A 16,726-nucleotide genomic window follows, 5' to 3' on the forward strand; every position below is an offset into this window, starting at 1 on the left:
GAAAATAGCAAAAATATATTGAAGAGACTTGTCATAAAATAGCCAAAAAATAAAGATTACTATTGAAAGCATCTTTTCCAGTGATGATATTCTGTAATTTTTAAAGTGTTCTTTAGGCTTTATGAAAGTCTTTCAGAAATTGGCTGCTTTTTCGCTCATTTTTTTCATTCTAGTCCTTGTACCTGATCATTTTAAGATTTTTGTTTGTTTGTTTGCTTGTTAAACCACTTAACACTTACCTATGACACATAAAAAAGGCACCTAACTCAAGGTTGTATCTACACAACCATGGTGTACAGGATCTCTTCCAAAAAAAAGCAAATAAATAAATTTAAAAAATGGCAAGTACGCCTAAAATGATTTACAATGCATGAACAGTATCCTGAGTCCTTAAGTCCTTAAGAAATAAGAAAATCCAGCAGATTGACATGTATCTAACCCTTCAGCTCATCCATCTACGGTTCACTGAAACCTCATCAGAAACAGACTCAATCGAAAGTTTATTGTCAAGATGCCATTTTAAAAGAAGGGAAAACAGGGAGAAAAGGTGAAAAGATGGAATCAGAGGCAATGGGCCTTACAAACTAATGATGTGTGATGATTTCAAATTTGAAAGTTTTTGGTTCAAACCATCATCAACATGTACAGAGGAGGTCAGGAGAGAGTTACAATGCCATCTACAGCCATCTGTAAAATGTGTAAAATGTGTGCCTTTCATCAGGAAAGGCACACATGCACACACACTGAACCAGTGGGCTCCAATATATGTATGGTTTAAAACCATTTAGAATATTTAATATCAACTTCTACTGTAACCCAGGTGGCCAAACGTGAACAAAAAATACTTGTTCCAAAATAAAAAAAACTGTCCAAGTTCATTTGCCCTACTGAAAACACTCTATTAAGTTGGCTCTCTTTACAGAAGACAAGCTGGTTGTTTGGCTGCATCACAAACAATAAGCCTTGAGCTTTCTGCAGGCTCTTAAGTTTATATAGAAAACCAGCAAGCTAACTTGTTAAAAAAAAAAAAAATACATGAGAACCTGAGGGTGGAATTTGCAAACCAAATGGCGACTTGGAGAAAAACAACTCACGCTTTCACTCCCTGATGTGAAGGCATGCCACCTTGGCAGAAGGAAGTCGCTCTGTTTTTGAAGTCTGTTTCCCCAAAAGACAACAGCATGATAATGATTTCAGTGCTTACCTGTTTTTCAGCCTTAGTTTGCCAACATGTTTTTCTTGTGACCGTTATCATCGTTTTTATTGTTAATTGTTTTGTTTTTTTATCTCTCCATTGGTGGGCTTACACTATAGAATATGTAAAAGAGATCAAACACAAATCTGTCCACATTTAACCTGACCTCCTTACAGCCTCGGAATGAATGAAATATTTTTATGTTTAACTTCAGATTACAGGTTACCTCATTGTCACATGTATGTCACATAACTTTATTAATGAAATCTTCACCTTCAAGTGGAAAAGAACAGTTAAAAAAAGTATGCCATTAGCGTGGCATCACTGTCTTAGTGTGTGTAGCTGTTTTCTTAGAGGCGGTTTTCTTAGAGGCTACACCATTTCAAAAACAAGCATGGAAACCTTTCGCAAAGAAACGGTGCAAAAAACATTAACAGGGAGAGTCAAAGGCTAGAACTTTCTCATACTTCAAACTATCACAATTTATAATTATGACAGAAGCAGTTTAATCTTAGTATATGTGTGTATAAACCTGTATTCAATATGAATCAACAGTGAGTTAATGAATAGAGGTGCACTGCAAAATGTCCTCTCTAATTGGCTATAATTGTCTTTGATTGTGATTTGATTTAATTGTGATTGTACAGTGCATCAACAGAATTAAATGTACATTATTATTATATTATCAAGTACATTTTCCTGTTATAATGCTTTTATAATCAAGCAAGAAGAAGAGTGAACTCACCAGTATGGGGAAGCCAGTCAGGAAGTCATAGATGAAGACAATACCACTGATCAGGTAGGTGATTTGCAGCGATGTCTTAAGAGGTTCTGATCCATCGATGGATGACCTGCGTTTTCCCTGAGCATCCTCCACCACTATGGTGGGAACATTAAACTTGTTCTTGTCAGCGTTGTGACCTGCCTGAATCGAGAAGGTCTGAAAGAGAGCGATGCCGATGCAGATCACACCCATGGTCACACTGCCACCGATTAGGAGCAGAAAGCAGACTCCGAAGCCCAGGCCGATCTCTGTCACAATGAACCGGCAGTCAGAGGTGTAGAAGCGGTCAATCGTGTCATGCCAACCCACTGCTGGAAGTGTGGACAGGATGAAGGAGACCATCCAGATACCCATCACTGTGTGTACTGCCTGCTTCTTTGTGTTACTTAGCCTGGAAAGAGAGCAACAGATTTTTGCAGGAAATCAAGTGAAATACCCATTGGCTTTGATTTCTGTGTCGTTCATTAGAGTGTAAAACCTGTGGATCCTAACTTGTCTGATCTTTAAAATCACTATGCTCAGATCCCTAAAACCAAAAATATATACAAGTACACACTATAAATGAGTTTCTAACAAAGAGAAGTAACAAAAAATGGATTTGCATTTTATCTTTTTTTTAGAAAAAGGAAATCGTCTTTAATCACAGTCATTTGATCTTTATTAGATTCTGAACAAAATAACCTCACTCTAATGCATTTCAAAGGCAGTCTTTACCTGGATAAACATTATAGTTATCAGCATGCTATAGCCCTGCATTTACAGTTCCAAAGAGCAAAAGCATGACACATTGATTGCTACCAAGATATTACCCATCCTGTCTTTACAAACCTGCACTGACAAAATATATCTAAATAGAAGTCTATCCTACCAATCTTTGCTGGTTTTCTGTTTATGAAAGCATACTGAACTATTTTTCTAACTTACATTATGTCTTTTCTTTACTGGGATTATAGAATAGGACACTCAATCCTTCTCACTTAAAACAAATTTTAAAATACAGTTGTGCGGATTTCTGCACAGAGTTGTATTTATTCATTCATTCATTCATGCATTTTAACTGTCTGTGTAGCTCTGTAATTACATATCTACGTTACTTGGTGCAGATACCACTATGCTACTGTGTTCACCCTCTTCACATACTTCAAACTAAAGCTGAGTGTTGATGCACTGAAGAGTTGATGAAAATTGTAACTAAAATGACTGTGCAGCTATAAAAGAAGAAAAACACAGCCCATTCCATATTACATTTTGTTTCACAGAAAAATGTGTAGGCTGGTTTTAATATTGACTTGTGTCTTTGCTCGGTTTGTTAACAAGTACAGTGCGGTCTGCTCTGACTGTACTAAAGTAACTTATGAAGGCTGATAAACAGAAACGAGCTTGAAATTTGCAGTATTATTAGTACATGGAGGATTTCAGTCTCCTTCTCAGAATCATTACACATCAGAGACACACAGTATACAATATCGCCAAACAGTGCACCTACAGTAATTGCAATCCGTCCTCAACAATTCAAACAAAATGATTCAAACAGAACACTGATAACGAGGTCTGTGTTTGACGTTTTTTCATGTTGAGGAAATCTGACCAGTATTACAGGTAAAACAGACCCCAACCATGGAAAAATACTGTAAAATGGCAGATATGAAGCTGGGATACATAAGCTGATAAAAACATCAACCCACATAGGCACAGCTTAGATGAACTGAAGATGAATGTGGAAGGAAATCGATTATTTGTTGATGGTAAAAGATTGCCTTTGATATCCCTCGGTCTATTTATCATGTAGGTCTATTTCAACACAAAGAGATTTCTGTTTCCTCTCACCTCCAAGTAATTGTTACAGTCGAGCAATTTGCTGAATGTGTTTGTGACCTCTGGCAATGTGGCACTTTTCAAGGTTTGCAGAAACAACACACATACATCTAAAAATATATCAAGCAGTGACTGGCGTTCTCATTTCCCAAACATGACGAAAGAGTACGCTAACCTGCCAAAACATTTGGATAGATTACTGTATTCAAGTATTACTGAGCTGTTCCAGGCATAAGCAAATATATACATGCACACACAAATATAGGTGTGTGTGTGTGTGTGTGTGTGTGTCATACATAAAAAAAATCCTTTTCAGTTCCTAGAACATGTAAGTATAGACTATTTTATGCCTCTATTGTGTAACAAAGTACAGTTAATATGGTTCTACTGGTTCATTTGTGTGGTAAAGATTCTTTAATTCATTAAGTGTCAGCTCTTTTAGCATAGGAAGCCAAATATACCTCCCAATGAGAACCAAAATGCATATCACCAATTCCCTTCTCCACTTCCATAAAAATGCTTTGGAGGCACACTGGCTAGAATGGATGGCTTTACATAAAAAGCTTGGCAAAATAAAATGGAAAACATTTGAAAGTAGTAAAGTATAAGCCTACATGCACTGACGCAATAAAAGTACTACAATAGCCTGCAGTAGCAGTCGCAGTAGCAGTAGTACTGCAGTAGCCTCCATCTTTGCACTATGGCTTCATTCAAAGACAAGTAGGTCTTGTTGTCACAATGAGTAATAATGCTAGCCTTTCCTGATTGTGCCTGGGGTACATGGGGACGGTTACATCACCAAGCTGCATAAATCTATTACCAGACTGAGAGCATTGTGAGCGGAAAAAAACCCTCCTAAGAGATAGTGAACGCAGGGTGATGAGCACAGCTGCCTAAGTACAAGGTTGGAATTCATAATTCAGGCCTTCAGTGTATGTTAATGTCAGAGTAAAGGCAGCCATGCTAGCTCAGCAGGGCAAATGTGGAGCGAATTAAATGAAAGATGAACAGCAATTATACGGTGCATCACCTGAGCTATCACTCCACTATATTGTTGTTAAAGGTGACTTGAACACAAGAAGACAAGCTGCTGAGTGGAAAGTGTTCCCAGACAGGAGACCAGAGAGACTACAGTCAGATGAGTGAGGGAACAGACGAGGGAGATAAAAGCATCTGTGTAAAGCTTGATATCACTGTGTGGGCATCGGCCAATACTGGCAGCTGCAGAAGCAATATAGATAGCAAGATTGGGCTTAGATTTAAAAGGAAGTTTGCATATCTTATTTGAATGTCTGCTTATCTGCAAAATTGGCCAAGTTGAAACCATGTTTAGTATCTGCAGGCTTGATGCCACAGGACGTAATCGCTCGTTGATTTTCAGCAGGAGAGAAAGAGTGATGCAGCAGAAGACTGATGTTCACCACATGCACCACATTTTAGTTGGTATGTGTTCTGCAGATGCGACAGCTGATTTTATAGGTTCTCTGGCTGTTTTCCTACAGTATTTGCTCTCAAAATGCATTCGACTGCAAATGATTATGCTGCACCTGATGGGCAGAGCTTAGAGCTCTGAATGTAACAGCTAAATTGCAGTCAATATGGTCTGCTGTGCAACTCATTATCATGATAAATTACAATCTTATCTTAGAACAAACCAAGAGGTGCTTCTTAATAATCATTAGCATGTGTCAGTTCAGAGCAGCACTGGTACATATCAGAAGAGATACAGCATCCAAATCTCATATTAAAGGAAAGGGAACCTTTCCTTAGAACATCTGATTATGTGTGAACAGCAGATTTCTTGGAAGTCTTACAGGACCAAAATGGTGTTGTTAGTGTGAGGTGAACCTGATCTTTATTATTCAGTGTTACTTAGTATTATCACATGTTGTGAGGAGCCAAATGAAGGTGAAAGCTAGAGCTGGCAGATGCTCAGTCTAGAAGGTTTCACATGGTGTTACCCCAAATAGCTGCAACCAGCAGATGTGTTGGCAGGGGACAGTCTTTGCATGATGAAGAGCATCACACTCAAAATCAAAGGTAAATAAGGTGATGGGCCACAAAAATTGAAATCTGTCTATATCCTATGTGAGAAGTTGTCAAAGGAAGAGGCCCAAAAAAACTGAAGCTTAACTGTAGAATTTTTCAAGGATTGAGTGCAAGCCTTGCAGGAGATTAACATCTAAAGTGTCTTTAAACACATTTATGTTTTCTGTGCTAAAGATCACACTGCATTTATTTATGTTATTTTACTTTTAAAAACACACATAATACTGTATCCGCTATACTGACATTTCTGTGATTGAATATTCAAGCAAACCTAAAGATTTGGTTCCCTCTAAACTACAAAACAAAGTATTATTTCTCACTTTGGTCTATTTTTATCTGGAGATAAAACTAGACAACAGCTTATAAAGCAGCCATTTCTTCAATAGAAAGTACTTCCAGTAATTCTCCAAAAGTTGATTTTGTTCATCTGGACGTAGTGTTTTGTGGGAGAAACATTTCGTCACTCATCCAAGTGACTTCTTCAGTCTCAGCTGACTGCAGGTTTCCCCAATCTTATAAACAGTACATTTGCATAATTACTGAAACCAGTAATTCACCATTCACAGAGAGTTGGGGAATGGCTGCAATCACAGCATTGTAAGATGGCGAAAGATGTACCCTTAGGCCCCCTCCTAGATTCAGAGATGGTCTTTCCTTTTTCACGTAAATGGCCTCCTTGACTCCGCGCTCAAACCAGTGTTCCTCCCTGTCCAGGATGTGTACATCCTCATCATTGAAAGAGTGTCCACTGGCCTGTAGGTGTAAATAGACTGCAGAGTCCTGGCCTGACGAGGTAGCTCTTCTGTGTTGTGCCATCCGCTTCGCCAGAGGTTGTTTGGTTTCCCCGATGTATAAATCCTGGCAATCCTCCTGGCACTTAACAGCGTACACTATGTTACTCTGTTTGTGGACCGATCCTTGGGGTGGACCAATTTTTGGTGCAGCTTGTTTTGGGGTTTAAAAGCCACAGGGACGCGGTGTTTAGAAAAAATGCGTCTCAACTGCTCCGATACTCGGATACTTCCAGTAATGACTGTTCAGAGCGAGGAATGAAATGTACTGGGTTGAAAACACATCAGAAGCAGATGTGTATAAACCATAGCAAATAAATATTTAAATATATAAAGTGTAATACCTTGCTTGAAACTGAAATTTGGATGAAATGGCCATTTAAAATTTAGGCAACCTGAATAAAGATTATAACTAGGGTCAGTCATAAACAACAAACAACAAAATCAGTTGTCTTACCTGTAGTTTACAGGCCAGCGAACCATCCACATGCGGTGATAGGAGAGTGAGGTGACCGAGAAGCAGGTGACCAGTGTGAGAGTATAGAAGGTAGACACAAACACTTTGCACAGACCCTCATTCCACTCGTAGTTGGAGTGCTGACGCCGCAGTGTTATGACACAGTACATGGTAATGGGGATGGCCATGTTGAGGATATGTGTGCCCGCCAAGGTGCAGATGAGAAACTCCAGCGGCTTCCACTTCTTCTGCTTGGCACTGACACTAAGGATACTCCAAGTGTTGGCAAGGATGGACACGCCCGAGCAGACCAGCCAAGCCAGCGTGTTGGCGTTGATGACATCATCCTTCATGGTGGTTAAATCATCCACCATGTTGTAATGAGGCAGGGTGGAGCCTGGGGGGCCGCAAGGAACTGTTGGCAAGAGCAGGTACACACAAGGAGAAGGAGGAGGTGGTGATGGGCAGGAGGGGATGCAGGGCATCAAGCGGAGCAGGCATCCTATCTGGGTGGGTGTGCACTCTCCATGGGTCGGGCACAGTGGGGAAAGGACATGACTGTGGTGCAACGCAGTGTGATGTTAGAGGAGGAGGATGGCAGAGCTGGGCCAGTTCCCTTACAGTCCTAAAGCTGAAGAAATGGGGTGAGAAACGACAGAAGCAAAGTGGTCAGAGGGAGTAACAATTTTAAGAAATTACATTGGTCGATCTAGTTCTAAATAATCCTTGACCAGACATAATCCCTTATCAGTGAATTAATGGGGTTAATTTAATCACAACAGATTCACTCTATGTGTTAAGCCTGAAAATTTTCCATTTAATGAGGTTAAGAGAGAACAGTAATTAGTAACCAGATCTTATTTTAAGAAGTCCAGTTGACACAGATTAGCATGAAGCTGCAGTTATGCAATCCACACATCTCTACTGGTGACAGTTATTCAGGGATATTATGGAAACACTACGTGACATCTGTAAAAACAAGGATCAAGTTATATAACAACGATGAGCAATGAGTAAATAAAGTACTAACAAAAAAATCAAACATTAAAATATTGAGATAATATCAATACCACAGAAGTGCACACTTAGTCAAGTAATTGAGTGGGTCCCTTTCTTGTATAATTAACAAAGTAGACTAATCAGTAACTTTGACAATCAGCTATTTGTTAAGTCGTTAATTAAGAAAAACAGCTGCTGCTTGCAGCTCATTAATTGTGAAAATTTACTGTCCTTTTTTTACATACATTTTTTTTCTGAATGAGTAATTCATCCGAGGTTCTATTAAAGTTGAGATGGGAATTTATCTTTCTTTGACCAATTTATGAACTTACATATAATTAAGACAACAGAGGCATCATCCTAGTTACATCCTGAGAGGGTTTTGTTTTTCTTGGAGATGCTGATTCAACTGATTCAACTGTAAATCGCTAAGGCAACACTTTATAATTGTATGTGTATTGTATTGTGGGGGATTTTCCTGCGACAATTCAGACAGTAGACCACTTTCAAAAGGACAAAAAGCATAATGTAATTATATGCTATCTTTTGTATGCAGCTTTTGAAAGAACACGAGAAATAGTTTGCAACAGTTTGTTCCTTTTTTAAAGGTCATTTCCAGCATAATACACAGAGAGAATCATCAGCAGATGAGAGCTCTTTGTTCCCACACTCTCTGGTGAAAAATGCTTGGCACAGCTGGAGTGTGTTGTCACATCTATGCCCTGTCTTTTGGCTTGTCCAAACACTGATATGCTGTAGGCAAGACCCTCGGAGGGGACACTTGAAATGACAAGTATAGCATCATCATAACCCTGTTCTCTTTGGTGTGGCATGAAACAATGTAACCAAAATAATAGTATAACATCAACACCTAAAATACTGGACAGGGTACCTAAAATGCATTGATGCCTCGTGCATGGAAAGAAGAGAATTTCCTTGTTGATTACATCACCCCTCCTCTCCCGCTCCTCCATTGTGTGTCAACCCAAGCCCTTTTGTTAAATGTTTATACAGTGCATCTGCTGAACAGGAAATCAGATTTTATTGGTATATTCACTCATCTCTTCAAGTTCACCAGCTGCAGAGGAACAGAACAGAAAAGCACAGCCAAAATGAAGACCGAATCCAGAATCAGCATACTCACTGACATACTGGGTACCTGCTATCAACAGTGGCTCCATCCATTATTATTTTCCATTGCAGTGATGCTTTTCCTGCTTTCACAGGTAAAAACATCTCAGTGATAATGTCAGAACAAAGAAGCGCAGTGTGGAGCTTCTATAGAGTCTTCAGTAGTGCTAAATCTTTCACATTATGGAAACTCATTATTGATAAATGGAATGAAATAGTTTTAGCTTAGACAGTCTGGGAACCAGTAAGAGTACTGACTCCACTTTTGGGGGCACTGGCCAATTTTCAAGCTATATCCTATCCAGGATATTTGGTTGGTTTATAGACAATTCAAGACTTTGTGGTCTCTTTTAATGAATGTCTGAAATGCCATACTGCATTTCAGCAAATGAAGTCCCTCTTTTTCTTTACTGCCTACCTGCATCCAAACAAATATGAATGGTCAATAAAAGACTGGAAAATGATTACCAGATATGCAGATATCTCTTTATTGAGATTGAGGTTAAGGCGACATTGTCATATTTTTTGTCAATCATGAATTCAGCCTTTAGTACTTATATTTCTATACATGATTGTGCTACACAAGAAGAAGAACTCAAGGGGACATGACAACTGATGGAGCTGCATATTTGGCAAGGATTTTTAAGCCGGACATGCTTCCTGATGCAACCCTCCACACTCTCCCGAGTGTGGATAAACTACCTAGAAGCACACTAGCTTACAAACACCCGAGGTTGGGAATAACTAATGTGCTATACCAAATATATTTAAAAGGACATTTGTGACTGCATTAGATAATTTTGTAAATGTAAAATGTATAAGACATTTTACTGGTTGCTGACAACTAGCTAGGTAACATTAGCATGTATGGAATTTGTTAAACAAAATCACAATCTCTATCCAACCTTAACCAACGTGTTTAGTTTTCTAAACTATGCACATTACAGTCTCACATTTGCATTAACTCCAAAATAGCTCAGAAATGCAATGCTTATTAAAGTGATTCAGGCAGCAAACACGCCATCTAAGTCTGTAACTGGATAAAAATGTTGCATAAAATGTCATTTCTACTGTATAGGTTTGATAAATCACCACAAGCCAGTTGTGTTTTTAACGCATTCTGAAATAACTTGCATTGCATGAGTCATATTCGAGCTCTTGAAACGATCACATCATATAGATGACTCAGCTCCCCTTTTTGTGAGTCGGAAGTCAAAATGTATCCTTCAGTTTTTATGGTTTGACTCATTACTGATAAGAAGCACAATTAACAGACTTGATTTAAAAAGTCACAGCTGATGAACAGCTGACCGTTTAACATGATGAGTTTAAAAGACTTCATTATACCCTGCTTTTATTTGTCGAATAATCAATCTATGATTATATCATCTTGTGTTTGTCATAATCGGTTTAGTAAAAAGAGAGAGAACAATTGTACAAAGAAAAAAAAAAAACCCAATTTCAGTCACAGTTAAAGAACTGACTTTTCTGAGTCATACAAACAACTAAAAGTGTGTTCCATAATAAAGATAACTTGTGTTTCACCTCAGGCAAAAAAAAGAAAATTTATTTTAAAAAAAAAACAAAAAAACTATTTCTTTTTCTGTTTATCTAGTTGCATTTGTAATTTTCAAGTGTAAGATGAGAGCAGTGACCATGAACCTGGAGCCCTTCTGCTTGGATGACTCACAAGACTCAAGAGGAACAGCAGCTTTCCATTTAATACAAGAAATTGTGTTAAGCTCTAACATGTTTATACCAGGATCTTTACAGCCAAGTCCAATTTTTTTTTTTTTACCTCTGGGAGCAGCTGAAGGTCATACGGATATTATAAAAAAAACGCATAGATTATATTTTTTATGTAAAACTTGAATTCCCCTTTTGTACCATGACAATGTAAAAACCCAACTTCAAAAGTGTCATTCTAACTTAAGTGAGCAAATGTTTTAGAAGAAACTGAAGTACCCCAAAATATAAAATTTAATAACAGGTATTAAAGGCAGCTGAAAATGTTAAGTACAGAAAAATTCAGATAGCAGTTTTCCCATGTAGCAAGGTAAGCCCACTGCCACAGTAAGCCAACTATACAGTATGACATGACACCTCAAATTCAGAGGTTTCACTTTAACTGCTGTATTGTGGAGTGTGCATCCTCAGGTCTGCTAGGGTTGTTCCACATGACATAAATTTCACCAGATATTGAATGCAAAGCTCCAAATCCCATGTGCACCCATCAGGTTAATTGGTCTATATAGGACTGTGGCGGGAATTTACAGATTACTAGTAAATGTTTGTTAAACTACTATCAGTTCTCTTTCTGTTTATTTGTGCTTGGTGGAATTCTTTGTCATTCTTACTGAATCTTAATTAAATTTCAATTAAGCCTGCAAATCTGCTAAAGCAGCAAATAACAAGGTTAGAAAATGAGAAAAAAAGTTCATTAAATTGCCCCTTGGCACCATGTTCATAAAATAAAAGGTAGTGTCAGTTAATTACATCTACAATGTGGGTAAAATGCAGTGCAATTTAAAGTACTTGAAACAATTCTCTTGACATCCTATTTAAAGGTGCTCAAAGTGCCCTACCCTGAACCTTTACTTAATACACTGATATGAAATACAAATTAAAAAAAGAAACCAACATAATCATTAGTAAACATAATATGACTAAAGAAAATGCTATTAGTATTATTACTGCTGGTTCTACTGTTACCACGTACTGTAGTTTTACTGTAGTTCAATCTGCTATTTACAAAAGCTTGAAACCTCTCTGTGGTGGGCTTGTGTAGCACCATGTATAAGTTTGTGTATGCATGTTGTGGTTGTTAAAGAAGTATTAGAGGTATAGCAGGAACAGCAGTGGTAGCAGTAGTAGTATTTGTAGCACTGGTTTTATCCAAATGCTTGACTGACAAGCTTCCTAACCACAGTGAAACGATCAGCTCGATCAACCACAGTCCCTCAGGCCTCAAAGCCAAATTAGTCTCAGTATACACAAGAGAAATCAGCACTGGAAATGACATACACATGACGCAAAGACTTTCTCTAATACCAAGATACTTAATGATGAGTTGTTAAAATGAGTGTCTAGTTCACCATAGCACTAAAACAATAAAGATCAGAAAACATAAAAATATATCCTGCATTTTAATAATTAATTTAATTATTTTACTATCTTTTTTTTTTTCCATTATGCAATGCAAGGTTTGATAGGGTAATCATAATTACAGTATGACAGTAACTGTAAATGTGCCCTGGTCATGTTCTTTAATCCCTCTCTGCAGTGCCTTCTACACCTGTAGCCCATATTATGAATTTGTATCCAGATGAATATAAACAGCAGAGGAAAACACATGGGTGAGCTCTCCAAAAAAAATAAAAAAATTAAAAAATAACACGACCACAGGTGGTAAATATTTTCCATCTTGTTTAACTGAGTTTGAGCACCAGTGATCACTGATGTTAGCACAGGGTCTGCCTTTCTCATCCCACTGGAGTCTTGTGTTCTCTCACAGTGGAAAAAATCTCTCTAGGGGTAGAAATCGCAGAGTAACCCACAATATGATATAACACTATCATGATACAATATGTTGCTCAAACCAACAACAGTTTGAGGATATCACAATTTAAGGAAACAGCATACTGTATATACACGACAGAGTTCTGAAGGTGTGCTGTTCTTTATTAAATCTTGTGTCGTCTGTAATTGTAAATACTACTTGCTTATTCAACAAGGATGAAAAACAGCAAAGAGCCACTGGCTGTCACATCATCATGTACAACCAATACCCTTTAACAGTTTTCAGGCAAATGTGAAGAATCACTTCACTGTCCCACAAAGAATCACCACCTCAGTGTGTTACACTGACACCCTCAATGTGATGTTCTTACCTAATTTCCCATCAATCTGCTATTAATGGTGGTATTAAAAACAAGTTAGCTTCAATCCTCATTGATGGGTATGGTACCTTTGAGTATCTTCCAAGTGATGTTGTTTCCAATATTGTGTTAACTGACCAACCAACCGATCCGAAATCTCATTCATTATAACCTGCATGTTTGAGCCAAGATTTTACACCGGATGTCCTACCTGACACAATCCTCCCCATTTACCCGGGCTTGGGACCATCACTTGGAGTACACTGGCTTCCCTCCTGCCTCACCCAAGCAAACTGGTGAGATAACCTTTAGTGCTACAATATATCTAAGCAATAAAGTAACAAAAAACAGTTAAATATGAAAACTGCTTAAATATGTTAGTATTTAGAGTTATTAGTTAGAAGATATGACTATCTAGCTTAGAAATGTTGAGTAATACACAAGATAATTAAATCTGCATCCTTATTGAGAAAATGGAGAAATATTAGCCAGACTGAATGAATGCTAATAGTGTACACATATTATGCACTATAGTGCTTCCTACCACGATATTATGTGTATACTTGAATATATATTACACATTTATTATCACAGTTTCTCTGTCAAAGACATTCGTAGAAGTACTTTGTGGTGGCCTTGTGAAACTGCTGTATGAAGAACAGTGCTTTTCTTCTGCTGGATGACTAACTTATCACTTTACACATGAGTCATATTCTGGACTACTAAAAAAAAAAAAGGACCAAACACTTTTTTTTATTCTTCATCTGAAACTATAATCAGCTGAGATACAGAGAGAAGAGGAGACAAGGTTGCCCAGACACATTTTGGCAGACATTAAGACAGATTTATCTGTTAAAACAAAGGCCAGAATAGATGACAGTGTGTCTAAATGAGATCAGACGAGTAATTACATCGAAAACTGTTCCAAGGAACATGATGATTTTCAAGGATGCATCTAACCATGCTCATCAGCACAATGTCAGTGTGTGTGCGGTGCAAACTGAGAGCTGGCATGCATGTGTGATGCTGACCCATATCTCTTAGCTTCACATAAACCAGGGAGTGGACCACTTTTAAAAGCTCCCTGCTGACAGGTGTGATGCATGGGGTCCTACTGCCAGACCAGCCATTCATCCCTGGAGCTGTCAGAGAGGAAAACATTTTGCTCTGTTAGACAGTACTGCTCTACCCAGTGCACTGCCACCCTCACGATTTAATATTACATCAGTGATGCTTACAGATTACAGCTCCTTTACTTTGAAATTAAAGTCAGCAGGAATGCTTTTCCTGCAGTAGGCTATGCAGCATCATACACAACAAACTGCGATGTATTGTGTATTCAGAAAACTTTCTATTAGAACCACCATGAACTTTTTGGGGGGCAATTTGAGTTACAGTAGCTTCTCTGTTGGATTGGACCACATGGGCCAGCCTTTGCTCCCCATATGCATCAATGAGCCTTGGCCTTTCATGATCATGTCACTGGTTCACCACTGTTCCTTCCTTGGACCACTGCAGACTGGAAAAACCACAAATGAACAGCAGTTTTGGAGATGCTCTGTCCCAGTCATCACAATCTGACCCTTGTCAAACTCACTGAAAACTTGTCCAACACATCAACTTTGAGGATAACATACTGTATCACTTGATTGTATGTTTAGGTGCCATGACGAAGAGATAAGAGATATTTCACTTTACATGTCAGTCGTCATAATGTTATGCTTCATAAAGACACATTAATTTCCATTAATGCATTTATGCATTATAAATGAATAAACCTACCTAAATTATAGTAGATAACTATCTACACTACTCTCATATCATTCCAAAATATGATTTATTTATACTGTAGGTGTCACTATTTAGTATTGAATGCATTTATTATTAAATATGATTGCAATTCAACCTGGAGAAATATAGTTTAAGAATATATTCAACAACTGATAAGACACAATAAAACAAAGCTTTTAGGCAGGTTGTCTTGGTTTATGTCAAATGCAATCTCCACAAGGTAACAAATTGGAAACGTGACTCCAAGACCTCATAACCAAGGGAGAGGGTAAGAGTATCACTAGGCTATTAAATATAAGATGAAACATAGCAAAATTGGGTAGCACTGGTAAAGGAAGATCCATATCCCAGTAACAGAATGTACATGGCCATTCTAATCACCAAGCTGAATTCACTATAACACATGGATAAGCTCTTCTATTTTGGCACAACTGGAAACTGATGTTTTACAAATGGCTCAGACAATGCAAAGCACACATTCATGAAGTCATGAATGGCTGTGGACGACATCCAAAAAGAAAATGACTGCTCACAAATATACATGATTAAACTTTGCCAAAAAAAAAAAAAAAAAGAACATGTGAATGAGTATTCAAACCACATTTTTGGTCAAATGAAACCGAAATCATTGTGCTTATATGCAAATCAGCATGTTTGCCATGGACCTGAGCAAGACTGCCAGAATGACTGCAGGGTAACAACCATAAAACATGGAAGTGGAAATGTGCTGGACTTCATGAATGCAAAAATATTTGAGGAAATAACTTTTTATATTTGTGTAGCTGAATACTAAAAAAATGACTCCCAATCTAAGGATGAGGTACAACACAAATGCTATAGCAAGGGGGAGCCAGGAAGTCAGGTCATGGTGGATCATAGCGAAGCTGGAAACCTGGAACCTCCAGAGCTGGTTACCAAAATTAAGTGAAGTACCCTCTGAAGGTCTACTAGAAGTCATCTGCTCCATGGAGAAGAAGGCAAGACGCCAACATCAAGGTAGCATGGAGGGAAGTTAGCCAACTATTGGGGCTGGAGAAAGATGCAGATGCTAAGAAGTACAGCAAGGTGTCCATGCCTGAGGCCTCGGAAACTTCTAAACAAAGACTCACAGCCTTGGCCAGCCACTTGAAGAGCCAGACAGATAGAAGGCAGAATAAACCAGCTGTACTCTACTGAATCATCCAAAGTGTGCTCTTGGTAGCAGGGAAACAACATAAGAACTGTACCACCAAGGCTGTAGATGAGAAGTACTGGAAGGGAGAAGGACGCAACCCATAACGGCAAAGCTCAGTGACTAGTGGATCTAAGAGCAGACCACAACAACCTCCCTGAACAGGGACCAGTAACCATCACAGTGGCAGACATCCAAGAACAGGTCTGCAGCATAAAGAATTGGACCGTACCTGGCCCTGAAGTTGACTGTACTCCATGAGCATCTGGCAGTAAAAATGAACCAGCTGCTAATCAACAAGAGACACCTGGAAAGGCCAACTGAATGCCGAACAGTCCTACTCCCAAAGGATCTCCAGAACGGACTGGTCCCAACTACCAGCCAATAACCTGCCTCAGTACCACATAGAAGCCCTTGTCAGGCCTCATAGTGGCTAAGATGAACAAGGACATGGCTAAATACATGAGTGGGACACAGAAAGGAATCAACAGGAATACCAGAGGTGCAAAACATCAGCTACTGGTGGACAGAATTGTTGCTCGAAATTGCAAGACCAGCCTCACCAACCTAAGCATGACCTGGATTGATAAAAGAAAGCCTGTGACTCAATACTCCACACATGGATCGTGGAATATCTAGAGCTACACAGGATTAACAGGACTCTA

General features: G+C 38.5%; 1 protein-coding gene across 1 annotated transcript in view; it reads right to left on the reverse strand.

The window, feature by feature from the left end:
• The window catches only part of LOC134618861 (probable G-protein coupled receptor 153), a 35,737-nt gene that overhangs the window by 10,935 nt on the left and 8,076 nt on the right, over window positions 1–16,726 (reverse strand). The window contains exons 2-3 of the mRNA XM_063464448.1: window positions 7,092–7,722; window positions 1,941–2,370 (exon numbers count right to left, since the gene is read on the reverse strand). Of these exons, the coding sequence (XP_063320518.1) occupies window positions 1,941–2,370; window positions 7,092–7,576 (915 nt within the window). The 5' untranslated portion in view covers window positions 7,577–7,722. The remainder of the gene's footprint in view (window positions 1–1,940; window positions 2,371–7,091; window positions 7,723–16,726) is intronic.

This window comes from Pelmatolapia mariae, linkage group LG20, assembly GCF_036321145.2.
Source record: "Pelmatolapia mariae isolate MD_Pm_ZW linkage group LG20, Pm_UMD_F_2, whole genome shotgun sequence".
Classification (NCBI taxonomy): Eukaryota; Metazoa; Chordata; class Actinopteri; order Cichliformes; family Cichlidae; genus Pelmatolapia; species Pelmatolapia mariae.